This window comes from Oncorhynchus nerka, linkage group LG8 (genome assembly GCF_034236695.1).
Source record: "Oncorhynchus nerka isolate Pitt River linkage group LG8, Oner_Uvic_2.0, whole genome shotgun sequence".
NCBI classification, from domain to species: Eukaryota; Metazoa; Chordata; class Actinopteri; order Salmoniformes; family Salmonidae; genus Oncorhynchus; species Oncorhynchus nerka.
The window spans coordinates 15550371-15567004 of NC_088403.1; the positions used below are offsets into that span (position 1 = coordinate 15550371).

Sequence of the window (16634 nt, forward strand, 5' to 3'; positions counted from 1 at the left end):
TTGGACCACCCACTGGTGAGACAATCTGAGTTCTCCCCCACAAAGGGGATTTATTACAGACATAAATACTCCTCAGCACCCCTTTCCCTCAGACGATCCCGCAGGTGAAGAAGCCGGATGTGCAGGTCCTGGGCTGATGTGGTTACACAATGTCTGTGAGGCCAGTTGGACGTACTGCCAAATTCTGTAAAATGACGACGGAGGCGGCTTATGGTAGAGAAATGGACATTCAGTTCTCTGGCAACAGCTCTGTTGGACATTCATGCAGTCAGCATGACAATTGCACGCTCCCTCAACTTGAGGCATCTGTGGCTGTGTGACAGAACTGCACATTTGCGGGCCTTTTATTGCCCCAGCACAAGGTGCTGATCATGCCATTTAATCAGCTTCTTGATATGCTACACCTGTCAGGTGGATTTATTTTCTTGGCAAAGGAGAAATGTTAATTAGCAGGGATGTAAACAAATTTGTTCACAACATTTGAGAGAAATCAGCGTTTTGTGAGTGGAACATTTCTGGGTTATTTTTGTATTCTGCCCGTTTATTGTATTCTCGTGGAGAGGTGAGAGCCAAGCGTTCTACAGATTGTTTTCTCGTGGAGAGGTGAGAGCCAAGCGTTCTACAGATTGTATTCTCGTGGAGAGGTGAGAGCCAAGCGTTCTACAGATTGTATTCTCGTGGAGAGGTGAGAGCCAAGCGTTCTACAGATTGTATTCTCGTGCAGAGGTGAGAGCCAAGCGTTCTACAGATTGTTTTCTCGTGGAGAGGTGAGAGCCAAGCGTTCTACAGATTGTATTCTCGTGGAGAGGTGAGAGCCAAGCGTTCTACAGATTGTATTCTCGTGGAGAGGTGAGAGCCAAGCGTTCTACAGATTGTATTCTCGTGGAGAGGTGAGAGCCAAGCGTTCTACAGATTGTTTTCTCGTGGAGAGGTGAGAGCCAAGCGTTCTACAGATTGTTTTCTCGTGCAGAGGTGAGAGCCAAGCGTTCTACAGATTGTATTCTCGTGGAGAGGTGAGAGCCAAGCGTTCTACAGATTGTATTCTCGTGGAGAGGTGAGAGCCAAGCGTTCTACAGATTGTATTCTCGTGCAGAGGTGAGAGCCAAGCGTTCTACAGATTGTTTTCTCGTGGAGAGGTGAGAGCCAAGCGTTCTACAGATTGTATTCTCGTGGAGAGGTGAGAGCCAAGTGTTCTACAGATTGTTTTCTCGTGCAGAGGTGAGAGCCAAGCGTTCTACAGATTGTATTCTCGTGGAGAGGTGAGAGCCAAGCGTTCTACAGATTGTTTTCTCGTGGAGAGGTTAGAGCCAAGCGTTCTACAGATTGTTTTCTCGTGGAGAGATTAGAGCCAAGCGTTCTACAGATTGTTTTCTCGTGGAGAGGTTAGAGCCAAGCGTTCTACAGATTGTTTTCTCGTGGAGAGGTGAGAGCCAAGCGTTCTACAGATTGTTTTCTCGTGGAGAGGTGAGAGCCAAGCGTTCTACAGATTGTATTCTCGTGGAGAGGTGAGAGCCAAGCGTTCTACAGATTGTTTTCTCGTGGAGAGGTGAGAGCCAAGCGTTCTACAGATTGTATTCTCGTGGAGAGGTGAGAGCCAAGCGTTCTTCAGATTGTATGAAACATGTCACAAATACATTATGCTACTTCCTGCCTTCAGAAAGTATTCATACCACTTGGCTTATTCCACATGTCCTGTTAGCCTGAATTAAAAGTAGATTAAATAGTTTCTCTCACCCATCTACACAATATCCCATAATGACAAAGTGAAAACATGTCTGTAGAAATGTTTGCAAATGGTTTGAAAATGAAATACAGAAATATTGAATTTACATAAGTATTCACGCTCCTTTGCTATGACATTAAATTGAGCTCAGATGCATCCGATTTCCTTTGATCATCCTTGAGATGTCACCACAACTTGATTGGAGTTCACCTGGGGCCAATTAAATAGTTTGGACATGATTTAGAAAGAAACATGAAACACACCTGTCTATATAAGGTCCCACAGTTGACAGTGCATCAGAGCAGAAACTATACCATGCCGTCCAATGATCTGTCTGTAGATCTCTGAGATGGAATTGTGATGAGGAATATATCTGGGGAAGAGTATAAAACAATTTCTAGAGTGTTGAATGTTTCCAAGAGGAAAGTGGTCTCCATAATTAGGAAATTGAAAAAATGTGGAACTACCCAGACTGTCTAGAACTGGCTGCCCGACCAAACTGAGCAACCGGGCAAGAAAGACCTTGGTCAGGGAGGTGACCAAAAATCCAATGACCACTCTGACAGAGTTCCTTATCTGAGATGGGAGAACCTGCCAAAAGGACAACAGTCTCTACAGCACTTCACCAATCTGTGCTTTTTGGGAGAGTAGCCAGACAGAAGCCACTACTGAGAAAAAGGTACATGACAGCATGCCTGGAGTTTGCAGAAAGGCATGTGAAAGACTGAGATAGTAAGGCAAAAGATTGTGGTCAGATGAGACAAAAAATGAAACTCTTTGGCCTGAATGCAAACCACTATGTCTATAGAAAAGCAGACACAGCTCATCACCCTTCTAACACCATCCCTAATGTGAAGCATGGTGGTGGCAGCATCATGTTATGGGGATGCTTTTCAGTGGCAGGGCCTGGGAGACTGGCAAATCATTGATGAGAACCTGCTTGAAACCACCTTAAACTGTGGCAAAGATTTACTTTCCAACAGGACAGTGACCACAATCATACAGCCAAAGTAATGCTGGAACGGCTTCAGAACAGGAATGTGAAAGTCCTTGAGTGGCCCAGACTTGTAAAATCTGTGGAAAGACTTGAAGATTGCTGTTCAGTGCCACCCCCTATCTAGTTCAAGAGCTTGTGAAAATCTGCAAGGAAGAATGGGAGAAAATCCCCAAATCCAGATGTGCAAGCTGGTACAGACATACCCAAGACAACTGAAATCTGGAATCGCTGCCAAAGGTGCTTCTGCATTACAAAGTATTGACTCGGGGGTGTGAATACTTATGTAAATGCAATATTTCTGTAGTTCATTATTAATAAATGTATCAATACATTTGCTAAAATTTCTAAAAACATGTTTTCACTTTGTCAATATGGGGTATTGTGTGGAGATGGGTGAGGGGAAAATATCCATTTCATCCATTTTGAATTCAGCTGTAACACAACATAAGTTGAGGGGTGGGAGAACTTTCTGAAGGCATTGTATACTTGACTCAAGAAATTCACTCGCCTTGAGTTCTTAATTCAATTGTATAGGCCCATTTGATTTACAAAATACTATCAATATATCATTGATCCTCGCTGCACTGTGCTGGAGAGGCCCTCTGACACATGAGTTCTCTTTCCGCTGGATGTCACTCAGGGGGGCGGTCCACAAGCTCGAGAAACCCCAATCAAACTGTGCGTATCAGTCACACCAGCGACCGCTGCCGACGGACTAGTATCAAATACCCTGCACACACATCCACGAGTTCCACAGCACATAGTAACCCACTCACTGCAGTGACCATTTCAGCATCCGATGCCTATACCTCTACGGGCAAGGAGAAGAACAAGTGTTTGCATTTGCTGAGGAAATTGGGGCGTTTTCTCAAGATGCTGGAGAACGGCGGCAAGGTGCTGAAAGAGGGGCTTCTGGAGAAGCGAAGCGACGGTTTGCTGCAGCTGTGGAAGAAGAAGCACTGCGTCCTCACGGAGGACGGGGTTCTGCTTCACCCGCCGAAGCAGCACGACCACCCGCACCATTACAACCACCACGGCGGCGGAGACACTGGCAAAGTCAAGGAGCTGCACTTCTCCAACATGAAAACTGTGGACTGCGTCGAGAGGAAAGGAAAATACATCTACTTCACCGGGGTCTGTGGGAGAAATTATATACATGATTTGATAACACAAGAGAAAGATACACTTATGGGTTCATTCCCTGTTCTGGTAAAATGCATTTTCTATTGTATAGGGCAGGAAGCAGTTAAAGGCCATGGGGGTATGGGACACTAAAAATGCAGACACATAGACACTTAGACCAGCTGGACATACAAAGATCAGAGGTTGTCTAAGGAGGGGGTCAGCCAAATGACCAACTGATGGATTACAGACATCAATCGCATCACAGGGGAGACGCATAAGTCTGTTTGATCTTAGACAACCATATGAAGAGAAGGCGACCAAGGCAGCTGGACACACTAAAAACTAGAGATAAAACAGGCCACAGGAAAGGGGGATGTATATTATATTTAGGTCAAAGCAAGGGTCTTGTCATCATTATAATCTGGCCGAAAGCAGATGTGGGCGTTACTGGGCTGAACAAGCAGGATTGGGATGTAACTGTATTTGCATTGGGGGATGAACTGATAATGTATGTGTGGGTATAAAATGAAGAGTGAGAGCTCTGGAAAGGTGTGTGTTCCGCGGACCGCTCCGGCTTATGATACTGGTGTATTAAAAGTCTATATTGATTTTCACAAAGTTCTTGGTTGTGTCATATTTGAACCGATTTGCCACTACAGGTCATGTCGGAGGGCAAGGAGATCGATTTCAGGTGTCCACAGGACGAGGGCTGGAACGCCGAGATAACTTTGCAGATGGTGCAATACAAAAACAGGCAGGCCATCCTGGCGGTGAAGTCTACCAGACAGAAACAGCAGCTCCTCGTTGTTCAGCTCCCGGGACAGAAAATGATTCGGAGCTCTCCAAACGTTGCGTGACCTGCGCCTCGGGCATTCGACGTGCGGTAAGACATCCGAGAGAGGTCTTAGCAGGCTTGATTACTAATTACTACTTAGCCGCATAGGAGTGGACATCCTCTGCGGGGAAATTGCTTGGCTATACATTCCCCGGCAACGTTTGATATTTGACACAAGGCTCAGGATATGAGGCTCACCTACCCCATAAACATGGGTTTACGCGCGGCGATGTCGGCAGGGGAAGCTTTGATGCTGTTATTAAATAAGCATGCATTGTTCCAGATGCTTGTAGCCTAATCAATTACAGTCTCTTACATAAAAAATACACTACATTTGCCAATGCAACAAAGAGAGCTTGCAAATATTATAGGTCTTTACTTTTTGCCTAATTACGTTTAAATGTTTTATTATTCACTATTATTAGGCTACAGTTCATTATTATTGGTAGGCATATTATGGTCCAGTTACCATCGGCACTTAATTGTGCCTAAAAATAACTCCTATTTAATGAAATGGTTTAATATTATATTAATTTTAGAGTAAGGGTTCAAACACGGTCAGTGCTGTCACTGTCTTCTAAACATGCTTTGGAGCCATTAGGCTGCGATTACACAGGCAGACCAATTCTCATCTTTTCCCATTAATTGGGCAAAGGATCAGAATAGGGCTGCGTGTTTAAACGCAGCTCAAGAAACTCTATTTATGTTCAGGTATAGCCTACAGAGGTTCCTCTTCTCCTCGTGTCATGCACTGCCACCTCTGAGATGGTCTAATTTATTGTATCCGCAGGTTAATTGGACATTCAGAGGAGGGATCGATGGACTCCGGCTGCATCTGCACGGCCTCACAAAAGGAGCGTCACACCCCGCAGAAAACATCTCTTAATTTAACTGTTGTTCGGTCTGGACAACAGCAGCAGTCTTTTCCCAGTCCTATTTTTCATTAGAGACTCTTTATTTGAGAAAGATGGACACTGATGGACAACGCTTAGGCCTCTGCTACAGCACGAGTGAAAACAGCGGTATTCTAACGGGCGATTCTCTGCCACCCCTTCTTATTTATTACATTGTGTATATCTGTTTTTATCTTAACAGTGTCATTGACTAATGTACAGTGTGGTTGTTGCTGGAGTTGAAACTGAAAGCTATGCTTGGAGATTCCTAAGCCTCAGTATCGTTGTGATCCTGGTGGGATGGTTGATTGTGTTACACCTTTAAGGATCTACTAGTCCTTTCACTTCTATTATTTATAGAGTTGTGAGTAGCACATCCTATTGTACAAACATGCCATGATACACATCCTCATTCTTTTATTGAACCAAAGACTCATACGGTATAGTTGCATTTTCCTCCCAAGTGTAGTTGACTGTAAAAATGGCAGGATGCTTCAATGATGAAGGAAATGTTGACAAATCTTTTATTTGTTTGATTTCTCCATAAATCTCACTTTTTGTGATTATCCTCGTGCCAGATATGGCGCCCATGTTACATCTGCATTACAACTATGGAATACGGTTCGACTTTAGGAAGCAACATGTGTCAACACTGCATATTCTTTTGGGAGGCTTAAATCTGTACAGATTAGAAACTGCAGTTGTTTTCAGTGGCAACTGATAGAAAGGTATCCTAGTGAGCAAAACTGGTTGAAAATACATCATTTCAACCAGTTTTGCCAAGAGCAAGTCATTAGGCTAAACATTCATCACCGTCTTTCCTGAGGAAGCTATGCTGAGACTGACTGTTGAGTTGCCCCTCACACCACCCCCAGGTGTGTCAGTGTGTCCTCACGTTAACACATGGGTCCTTTTTTTGGACAAAGTTACTGTTATTCAGTTGGGGTTTTATTTTGATGTGAGAGCTATTTTCATACTTCTGAAATATACATTCCATTTCAAATGAACAGCACCTCGTGTGAGTTCCTGCTCTGTAGCGCATAGAAACAGCTTGCGGGGAGAAAATGTGCCGTTTAAATCACCAGCAGATGTGTGTTCAATAGCTGTGTGTAGTGTTGCCTGTCTCAACCCTTCAACAGCCAGTGAACTTCTCACCCCTATTTCCTGGGCTAAATCTAGAAGCTGTTGCTGTTCTGAGAATAATATTTCACCGTCAGCCTTCAGACTGAGACAAACTGCCATCCGTGGCGCGACAACACACGTGTCTCCCTGCCTCTCTTGGTTAAGCGAACTCATTTATACTACAGGGGGTGAAAAATGTGGATGACAGTGCCATTTCTACTCATCCGCATGGCATGTTGGTGTGAGGGGGGGGCTGCCAAAAAGGGAGACGACTCTATAACCGCACCACTCGGCACTAACCGCACACATGCCCTCTTGACTGCTCAAAGCCACATCAAGCCATGAAGGAGGTGCTAGGCTGGGACACTGTAAGACACCCACCATCCACCCTGCAGGCCTCCAGTTGTGACAGGCGTCCTCTGATGGTGTGCTGACACCACCTGAGCACTGTGGCCGCTGGCTGGGCCAGGTGCTGGAGTTCACCGAGGATAAAGTCATGTTGACAGACAAGAGAGTGTCGATGGGCCGCTCTTGGTCTCTCACTGCACTTGGTTGGGATTCCACAGTTCCCCTCTATACCACCCTCCTCCCTACTAGGGAAGCTTGGGTAAAATTAAAAAGTCTGGGTAGCAACAAACAGTTGGCTGACTCCAAGCACAAACAGTTGGTTGACTCCAAGTTGGCTCACCTACCTCTGGTTCAGAGGTGAGGTTTAATCTAGGTACAGATCTAGGATCAGCTTAGCCTCCCCAATCCTAACCACAAGCATTGGTGGAGAAAATGCCAAACTGACCCAAGATCAGCGTTAAGGGGCAACTTCACCTTACACTGCTCCTCTGCCCACCCAGCCCCAGCCCTTCACCACACCCCCCTGCCCCTCCTACCCATCCCCAGCCCCATCCATCCAACCACCCCAAGCCTTTCGCCCTTCCCAACCAGCCCCATCCCCTCTCACCCAGCCCCTCCCCCAGCCTTTCTCCCCTCGCACCCAGCTCCTCTCACCCAGCCCCTCCCCCCAGCACTTCTCCCCTCTCTCACCCAGCCCCTCCCCCAGCCTTTCTCCCCTCCCACCCAGCTCCAGCCCCTCTCACACAGCCACTCCCCCAGCCCTTCTTCCCTCCCACCCAGTCCCAGCCCCTCCCCCAGCCCTTCTTCCCTCCCCCCAGTCCCAGCCTTTCTTCCCTCCCTCTCACCCAGCCCCTCCCCCCCATCCCTTCTTCCCTCTCACCCAGCTCCAGCCCCTCTCACACAGCCACTCCACCCAGCCCTTCTTCCCTCCCTCCCTCCCTCCCTCCCACCCAGTCCCAGACCCTCCCCCAGCCCTTCTTCCCTCCCACCCAGTCCCAACCCCTCCCCCAGCCCTTCTGCCCTCTCCCACTCTACTTTCTCACTTTAATTGGTTTGTTAGGTCTGGAATGTCATTCACATGACTCTCAACAAAGATTGGCGCCTAGATAAATATTGATTGTCATATGAGCTGCAGTGATGTTTTCAGTACACTCAGTACTTAGTTCTTAGTAAGGATATGTGTAGGTTATTGCAGTGATGTTTTCAGTACACTCAGTACTTAGTTCTTAGTAAGGATATGTGTAGGTTATTGCAGTGATGTTTTCAGTACACTCAGTACTTAGTTCTTAGTAAGGATATGTGTAGGTTATTGCAGTGATGTTTTCAGTGATGTTTTCACACTCAGTACTTAGTTCTTAGTATGTGTAGGTTATTGCAGTGATAACACTCAGTACTTAGTTCTTAGTAAGGATAATGTAGGTTATTGCAGTGATGTTTTCAGTACACTCAGTACTTAGTTCTTAATAAGGATAATGTAGGTTATTGCAGTGATGTTTTCAGTACACTCAGTACTTAGTTCTTAGTAAGGATAATGTTGGTTATTGCCAACACAGTTTTTTTAAAGAGCTCTCCTCATTTTTGCACTGATTAAACACATATTGTCTCATTTTATATTTACTTATTGGCGGTGTAAATCTAGCCTTCTCAAGATTCCCTAAAAACCCAATGTGGATCTAAAAATACAATGTAGAATTTCTGTCCTGTGAATTTCCTTGTGCTCGTTATGACAATACACCTGCTCATCAGTCCAGTGAATGGAACCCAGATTGTTCATGACTTTGTTTTCTCCCTGCTCTTTGAAATGCTCTGCGTAGGTGGAAGGAAGGTAGATACTGTAGATTAGCAACTCTCTTTATCTCTCTCTCTTTATCCCTCTCTCTGTGGCTAGAGAGGCTGAGGGATAGATCACCTTCAGGGGTTTTGTTCGTTATCTTTTCTCTTTGTGTGGATGGTGATACAGGTGTTGAAACAGGAAAGGACTTTGCTAAGCGAATTTCAACCATACAGGAACTCTCACAGTTATATAATGGAGAGAAGCTAATTAAAATGACATATTAGCAGGAAGTTTAGGATGACATATTCTGGTTGCTACACTATTATTTATCATTAACATACCATTATACCATATGTACAGTAATCAATACATGACATTTACTCCAGTCATTTAGCAGACGCTCTTATCCAGAGCCACTTACAGTAGTGAGAGAGGTAGTGAGTCTTCAAGCTGTGTATTATTGTACAGATGGGTAATGTGCATTAATGTACAGATGGGTAATGTGTATTATTGTACAGATCGGTAATGTGCATTATTGTACAGATGGGTATTGTGTTATATTGTACAGATGGGTATGGTGCATTAATGTACAGATGGGTAATGTGCATTAATGTACAGATGGGTTATGTGTATCATTGTACAGATGGGTAATATGCATTATTGTACAGATGGGTGATGTGTTATATTGTACAGATGGGCAATGTGCATTAATGTACAGATGGGTAATGTGCATTAATGTACAGATGGTTAATGTGTATTATTGTACAGATGGCTATTGTGCATTATTGTACAGATGGGTATTGTGCATTATTGTACAGATGGGTATTGTGTTATATTGTACAGATGGGTAGTGTGCATTAATTAATGTACAGATGGGTAATGTGCATTAATGTACAGATGGGTATTGTGTATTATTGTACAGATGGGTATTGTGCATTATTGTACAGATGGGTATTGTGTATTATTGTACAGATGGGTAATGTGTATTATTGTACAGATGGGTATTGTGCATTATTGTACAGATGGGTAATGTGCATTAATGTACAGATGGGTAATGTGTATTATTGTACAGATGGGTGTTGTGCATTATTGTACAGATGGTTATTGTGTATTATTGTACAGATGGGTAATGTGCATTAATGTACAGATGGGTATTGTGCATTAATGTACAGATGGGTATTGTGTATCATTGTACAGATGGGTATTGTGCATTATTGTACAGATGGGTAATGTGTTATATTGTACATATGGGTATTGTGCATTAATGTACAGATGGGTAATGTGCATTAATGTACAGATGGGTAATGTGTATTATTGTACAGATGGCTATTGTGCATTATTGTACAGATGGGTTTGTGCATTATTGTACATATGGGTATTGTGTTATATTGTACAGATGGGTAATGTGCATTATTTAATGTACAGATGGGTAAGGGCATTAATGTACAGATGGGTAATGTGTATTATTGTACAGATGGGTATTGTGCATTATTGTACAGATGGGTATTGTGTATTATTGTACAGATGGGTATGTGTATTATTGTACAGATGGGTCATGTGCATTATTGTACAGATGGGTATGTGTTATATTGTACAGATGGGTAATGTGCATTAATGTACAGATGGGTAATGTGCATTAATGTACAGATGGGTAATGTGTATTATTGTACAGATGGGTGTTGTGCATTATTGTACAGATGGGTTATTGTGTATTATTGTACAGATGGGTAATGTGCATTAATGTACAGATGGGAATTGTGCATTAATGTACAGATGGGTATTGTGTATTATTGTACAGATGGGTATTGTGCATGGATGTACAGATGGGTAGGGTGCATTGATGTACAGATCGGTAATGTGCATTATTGTACAGATGGGTAATGTGCATTGATGTACAGATGGGTGTTGTGCATTGTTGTACAGATGGGTAATGTGCATTATTGTATACGTGTCTTGAATTTCTTTACAAATTCCAGGTGCCTTAGTGCTTTAGAGCTGTAATGATAGAAAGTAACTATTGGACAATAAGGTGAGACCAAAGGAGGATATAGGTGAGTTTTACTACAACTACTGCATCCTATATGGAAGTTTGACCTGAATGTTAACTAATTATTCTGACACAGTTGACTCTGTGTCATGCAGGTGATGGAAAGTTTCAGCCAATTAATTACAATTAGCCATTGATCAGTGGGCTGCAATGATCATGCTCCCATGAAGATTTCTTCCTTGAGGGAGTTGTTCCTAGCCACTGTGCTTCTGGGTCTTTTATATATATATACAGTGGGGCAAAAAAGTCTTTAGTCAGCCACCAATTGTGCACGTTCTCCCACTTAAAAAGATGAGAGAGGCCTGTAATTTTCATCATAGGTACACTTCAACTATGACAGACAAAATGAGAAAGAAATATCCAGAAAATCACATTGTAGGATTTTTTAGTAATTTATTTGCAAATTATGGAGGTTGTCTATGAAGACTATCTGCTGAGACAATGTGGTAAATAGCATACCAGAAGTGTCACACGATTTCTGTTTTTTTAATGTGTCAAAACATTTTGAAACGTTTTTCGTTGCATGCACTAATGAACACTACCCATGAGTTTTAAAGATAAAATGTTCTCAACTTAATGGACTGAAACAGGGAGGGACAACCTGGACTTGTTCAATAGGAAACTCTGATTTCCGTTTTCCGTGTCAAAACAGTTTGAAACATTTTCTGTTGTATACCGTAATGAACACTACCCAGGAATTGTAAAGATCAAATTTACTTAACTCAATAACATGATATACAATACACTTGAATAAAGCTCTACTTTGTCACTTTGAAATAATAAATAGACTTATTAAACACTGAAGGGGTCCTGGTATTTATTTACTTTTATTTAACCTTTATTTAACTAGGCAAGTCTCCAACACTTCTCTGATTCTCTACAATTGATTAACGGGCACCAGTAATGATTTGTATCATACAAATAAATGATTTGGTCAGTGCTTATTTTTGTCCTGTTTCAGGAAATGTGTTTTATTTTTCAAATTCAAACGCCCCCTGAGACACCCTCGGATAATGGTGTCACAGCCAGCCATCAGGGATAAATGTCTTGCACAAGGGCACCGATTGATTTCCCCCCCCCCTTGTTTGCTCCACTAGTGACCTTTCAGTCACTGTCCCAACGCTCTAACCGCTAGGCTACCTGCCGTGGGTATTGGCATCAATGGCATTCACTGAAAGTGAATATCCACATCAGGAGCCCCTTGTCTTGGGGCCATGGCAGTTTTTATCATGATCATGAGTCATGATGCTACCAACTGTGCACAACATAAAACATAAATGTCAGAGTAAAGTGTATGCTCCAAGGGATCATTCTATTAATACTAAAGAGCTATGATCCTCTTCTTAAACATAAGGAAGCTGGATCACTTGACAACAACTACAGTCAGGTACAACCATAGAGATGATATAATTCATGAATTATAGGATCTCTATGGGTGCAATAGTCAGAAATATTCATATACAATATCTGTTGTTGGAGCTAAAACACTCAAAACAATTATTGAGTAATAACTATTGAATGCACAACCATCTGTTATGCTGTATTGCGCAACAGGCGTTGTAAAGTGTTTAGTATTTTAGTATCTTGACCGGCCCCTCCCATAGGTTTAACGTTACCCTGGTTACGTGATGACGCAAGATGTATATGAGCGCAAGCGGCGGGATGGTTCTCTCTTTTACTCTTTTGCTTTGGGACCGCTTCACTGCGTAGATTCACCTAGTCAAGCCGCCAGCTAAAGGTAAGAGAATGACTTGAAATCACCTTAGCTTGGTCTTTAGCAATACAACAAAGTGGCGCATATATATATATATATTGTGCTCCTAGATGGGTACGAATGTGGGGTTGTTCTTATCGTCTTGAACTAAATATTTGCGTGGATGTAGTCTGGAAGAATAGGACGGTAGCTTGCCAGCTAACTAAGTCGGATGGCTAGTAGCAGCATTTGAGAGACTAGAGGCTCCACCATGATGCGTTAGCTAGCTAACGTTACATGCACGATGACGAAAATGGATAATGTCCGCCCTTTCGAGACGTTGTATTGTAAATACAAACGCCATAACGTTCGTGACAAATCATCAGAATTTGCATCATTCAGTTATTGGTTTTATCGGATGTCGTGTCTTTTTAATTTAGACTTTACCTTATTTATTGACTAGTCTTATGGAGGGTAGTTAAGTGATGGGAGGGAGATGTGGTGGGTACAAGTTTTTGTCTGATCACTGTTCGAGCTATACCGCTAACTAGCAGGCTACACACTGTTAGGGTTGCGTAAATTCAAATCTGGTATCAGGATAAATATAACAATGAGTCAACGATTTTATACTAGAACAGGGAACTGACTAGACGTATGTAAAACGGTATTCTTTATACTGTGATACAGTTCCAACACGTCTGTTGGCCTATCACAGTAGAAGCTGGGCGTGGTTTAAACTTGCCCAGCCTATTGCAGGCGGGTCCTTGGAGTCCTCCCTCCGTCGATGTATAGATCCTAACTGTTCTGTTATCTCAGCCTAGATAGAACAGTTGCTCAGTTCCTGCTATTGTGTTGTTCAGTATTTTTCCATCTCAGTTAAACCTCGTGATGACCACCCTCCCTATCACAACTTTGTAAGATACAGCAAGTCACACCATGTGCTCAATATTGTTACATACAAACACAAGGACAAAGCATCTGCTGGGCTGTTATCTACCGTTTTGCAACATGCAGGTCACACCATGTTACTCAGTTCTTGTCACACACAAACAGGCAAGGAGCAAGCAGTTGTTTAATCTCATAATGATGCTCCAGTGTACAAATGCAGACACCTCACAACCAACATCATATATATCTAATGGCTATAATGTAAAATACAGGATCCAACAACACTAAAATGGGACGGCGTATGTCTCCGTCTTTTCACCTGACTTTTGACATGTTTGTAGTTGGCTGGCTAATTTCGATAGCCACATAGCTAGCTAACGGTTCTTTTATTTTGGTCTGTAATATTATTTGAGGGTTCCAATATTTGCCCAGCTGGTGGTTCTGCCCCTGAACAAGACAGTTAACCCACTGTTCCAAGGCAGTCTTTGGAGCGGACTGGGATTTAGCAGAATCCTCTGACTAAAGAGCTGCAGCCTGTTCCAGGGATGCAGATGGAGCTGAGAAAATGGGGGTGGGGTCAAACTGGGATGCTCACACATGCAGACGGTGTGACCAAACTGCTGTCTTGCGTAAATAATGCGCTGGCTTGGCACCTCAGCCCCTAGTCCATTATCTTGGTTTAAACACATGACTGTTCTGGGCTTTTTGTTAAATGTTTTGCTCTGGCCTCCTGGCTGTTGGCTTTACAGGGACTGACTGTTTTCCTCCCCCTCTCTCCCTCCAGCGAAGTGACATAGTTAAAGCAGCCTATGAGCCCACAGAGGAGGAGTGTGAGTGGAAGGCTGATGAGGAGGAAGAGTTGACAGTAAGTAAGCAGGTACAGGTGACTCCATGTCTTATCTAACCTGGGGACTTCTACTGTCTGGTGCTAACCTGGGGACCTCTACTGTCTGGTGCCTCAGCAGGTCTTATTAATCTAACCTGGGGACCTCTACTGTCTGGTGCCTCAGCAGGTCTTATTAATCTAACCTGGGGACCTCTACTGTCTGGTGCTAACCTGGGGACCTCTACTGTCTGGTGCTAACCTGGGGACCTCTACTGTCTGGTGCCTCAGCAGGTCTTATTAATCTAACCTGGGGACCTCTACTGTCTCGTGCCTCAGCAGGTCTTATTAATCTAACCTGGGGACCTCTACTGTCTGGTGCCTCAGCAGGTCTTATTAATCTAACCTGGGGACCTCTACCTGTCTGGTCATGATGACAGGACCAGGAGGGTGTACCCATGATTGACTTATTGGGTTCTGACTGTTTTGGTTCCAGTAATGGTGGATGTGCTAGATGTGCATTATATATAGACTATTTAGAGGTTTTAACCAGGGACTCGTATCTTTTCTGTTTATAGGCATCTGTGAAATGGTGCATTAAATCCCCTTTTTTGTTGATCTTCCTCCTGCCTGTTTTTTCCAGGAGGAGATGAAGGAGAAGGCCAAGGTGGATGAGGAGAAGGAGGACCCCAAAGGCGTTCCAGAGTTCTGGCTAACGGTTTTCAAGAACGTTGACTTGCTTAGCGACATCGTGCAGGTAGGCGGGCAGAGTGTTGGACTGTCAGCAGGAAAAGAGACTAGAGAGCAGTAGAGGAATGTAGGTCAGCTGCTGCTGCTCCCTAAAGATGAGGCTTCATCACCACCTACAGGCTTGATGAGGCAATTTCACCCCTAAAAATAGATGGTGTATACATACAGCACACTTGTAGTCCTGGACAAGCCCTCAATGAGTTGAAGCAGGTGACTTTGTCCCGGGCTACAGCACGAAGGTGATGTTTTGGGGGGGGGGGATTGGGAAACACTGATTTTAATTGCGCTCTTATCAGAGCGACCAGTACAACGATAAGGTGTTTCTGTCTAGATACCATACCAATGTTCAAGCTGCTGTTCATGTTTTACAGGAACATGATGAACCCATCCTCAAGCAATTACAAGATATCAAAGTCAAATTCTTTGACCCTGGCCAGCCCAAGGTAGGTCTGTGCACCGCACTGCTCTGCTGATGCAATTCTCTACTGTTCTATCAAGGTATTGAAAGCCAATGAATCTTGGGTATTCCCACTGTTCCCAATATTCAACTATTTCTTGCTCTTTTTCTCCAGAGCTTTTCTTTAGAATTCAACTTTAAGCCCAATGAGTTCTTCACAAACACTTTGTTGACAAAAACCTACACAATGAGGTCTGAGCCTGATGAGAACGACCCCTTCGATGGGCCTGAGATCATGGGCTGCACAGGGTAAGACTCTCTGTCAAACTGCTCCTTGTCGTCCCATAGAGATCCTATTCCATTAGGATTCTTAATCCTATGGCGCATCCTTAGTAAACCCCCTAGTTGCTCATCGTAGCCTCCGGGACAAGGAAGGATGCTAGATCAAACTAGAGATCCAAAGCTGAGAGTCTTGTCCGTGTCTCTTGGTTATTTCAGCTCTGGGACAGTCATTGCAGGCACTAATGCTGTTTGTTTCATGAGGAGTGTAAGGGTCATGTCAGTAGATGGAGTTAATTAAAAATTCTCTCCTTTTAAATTAATATATGATACTCAGGTTTATGCTTCTGTTGTCTGCTTGTTTGGTCAGTTACAACAGACTGCCTTCTTTTTTAACACCAAGACATGGGTGAGGAATGACCCGGTTTGTCAAAAGAAGTGGTCCTTTCTAACAGTGCAGCATGTTGACGGGGTTCTATTAAAACCTTTGGCTAATCTTAACCTTTAGGGCTCAAAGCAACATCTACACTGTAGTCATTGGTTGGCGTGTTTAGTCCTGCGTCTGGTCTCCTGGTAACCCTGGTGTCCACCGCTCTCGCCCCACAGTTGTACGATCGACTGGATGAAGGGCAAGAACATCACCCTGCAGACGATCAAGATGAAGCAGAGGCACAAGGGGCGTGGCACAGTCAGGACGGTCACCAAGACAGTCCTCGACGACTCTTTCTTCAACTTCTTCAACCCGCCTGATGTCCCTGAAAGTGGAGATATGGTAAGTAAATGCTTTCTGTAGTCTACTGCAGTGCTTGAAGTGGACTGAAGTGAGGTCAGGTATTTATTTTTGTTGCCGTAACTCAGTATTTCTCTTTATGCAATATAATTTTGCCGGAACTCGAGCAGTAGAACATTTTGGCTGTGTTCCAATTCAACCACTGGTGCA

The 16634-nt window shown here is 43.6% G+C and overlaps 2 protein-coding genes and 1 non-coding gene across 3 annotated transcripts in view; all 3 read left to right on the top strand.

Moving 5' to 3' along the window:
• Positions 1-3393: 3393 nt before the first annotated feature.
• LOC135572867 (pleckstrin homology-like domain family A member 1) lies at positions 3394-6580 on the top strand. The gene is made up of 3 exons (XM_065021403.1): positions 3394-3854; positions 4505-4728; positions 5471-6580. The coding sequence occupies exons 1-2, from the start codon at positions 3594-3596 to the stop codon at positions 4700-4702; spliced, it is 459 nt and encodes a 152-aa protein (XP_064877475.1). The 5' UTR covers positions 3394-3593; the 3' UTR covers positions 4703-4728; positions 5471-6580.
• Positions 6581-12588: 6008 nt separating this feature from the next.
• LOC135572869 (nucleosome assembly protein 1-like 1) overlaps positions 12589-16634 on the top strand; it is a 35283-nt gene continuing 31237 nt past the window's right edge. The window contains exons 1-6 of the mRNA XM_065021411.1: positions 12589-12602; positions 14230-14322; positions 14912-15025; positions 15390-15461; positions 15591-15724; positions 16301-16466. Coding sequence (XP_064877483.1) covers positions 14918-15025; positions 15390-15461; positions 15591-15724; positions 16301-16466 — 480 coding nt within the window. The 5' untranslated portion in view covers positions 12589-12602; positions 14230-14322; positions 14912-14917. The remainder of the gene's footprint in view (positions 12603-14229; positions 14323-14911; positions 15026-15389; positions 15462-15590; positions 15725-16300; positions 16467-16634) is intronic.
• Positions 15797-15926, top strand: LOC135573052 (small nucleolar RNA SNORA14). Its single transcript, XR_010464621.1, has one exon. It is a non-coding gene; the product is annotated as a small nucleolar RNA SNORA14 (small nucleolar RNA).

Bases quoted from the DNA above. Each gene is read 5' to 3' on its own strand.
- LOC135572867 (XM_065021403.1), top strand. From the start codon at position 3,594: ATGCTGGAGAACGGCGGCAAGGTGCTGAAAGAGGGGCTTCTGGAGAAG. The intron at 3,855-4,504 runs GTCTGTGGGAGA...TTGCCACTACAG, and splicing joins AATACATCTACTTCACCGGG to GTCATGTCGGAGGGCAAGGA.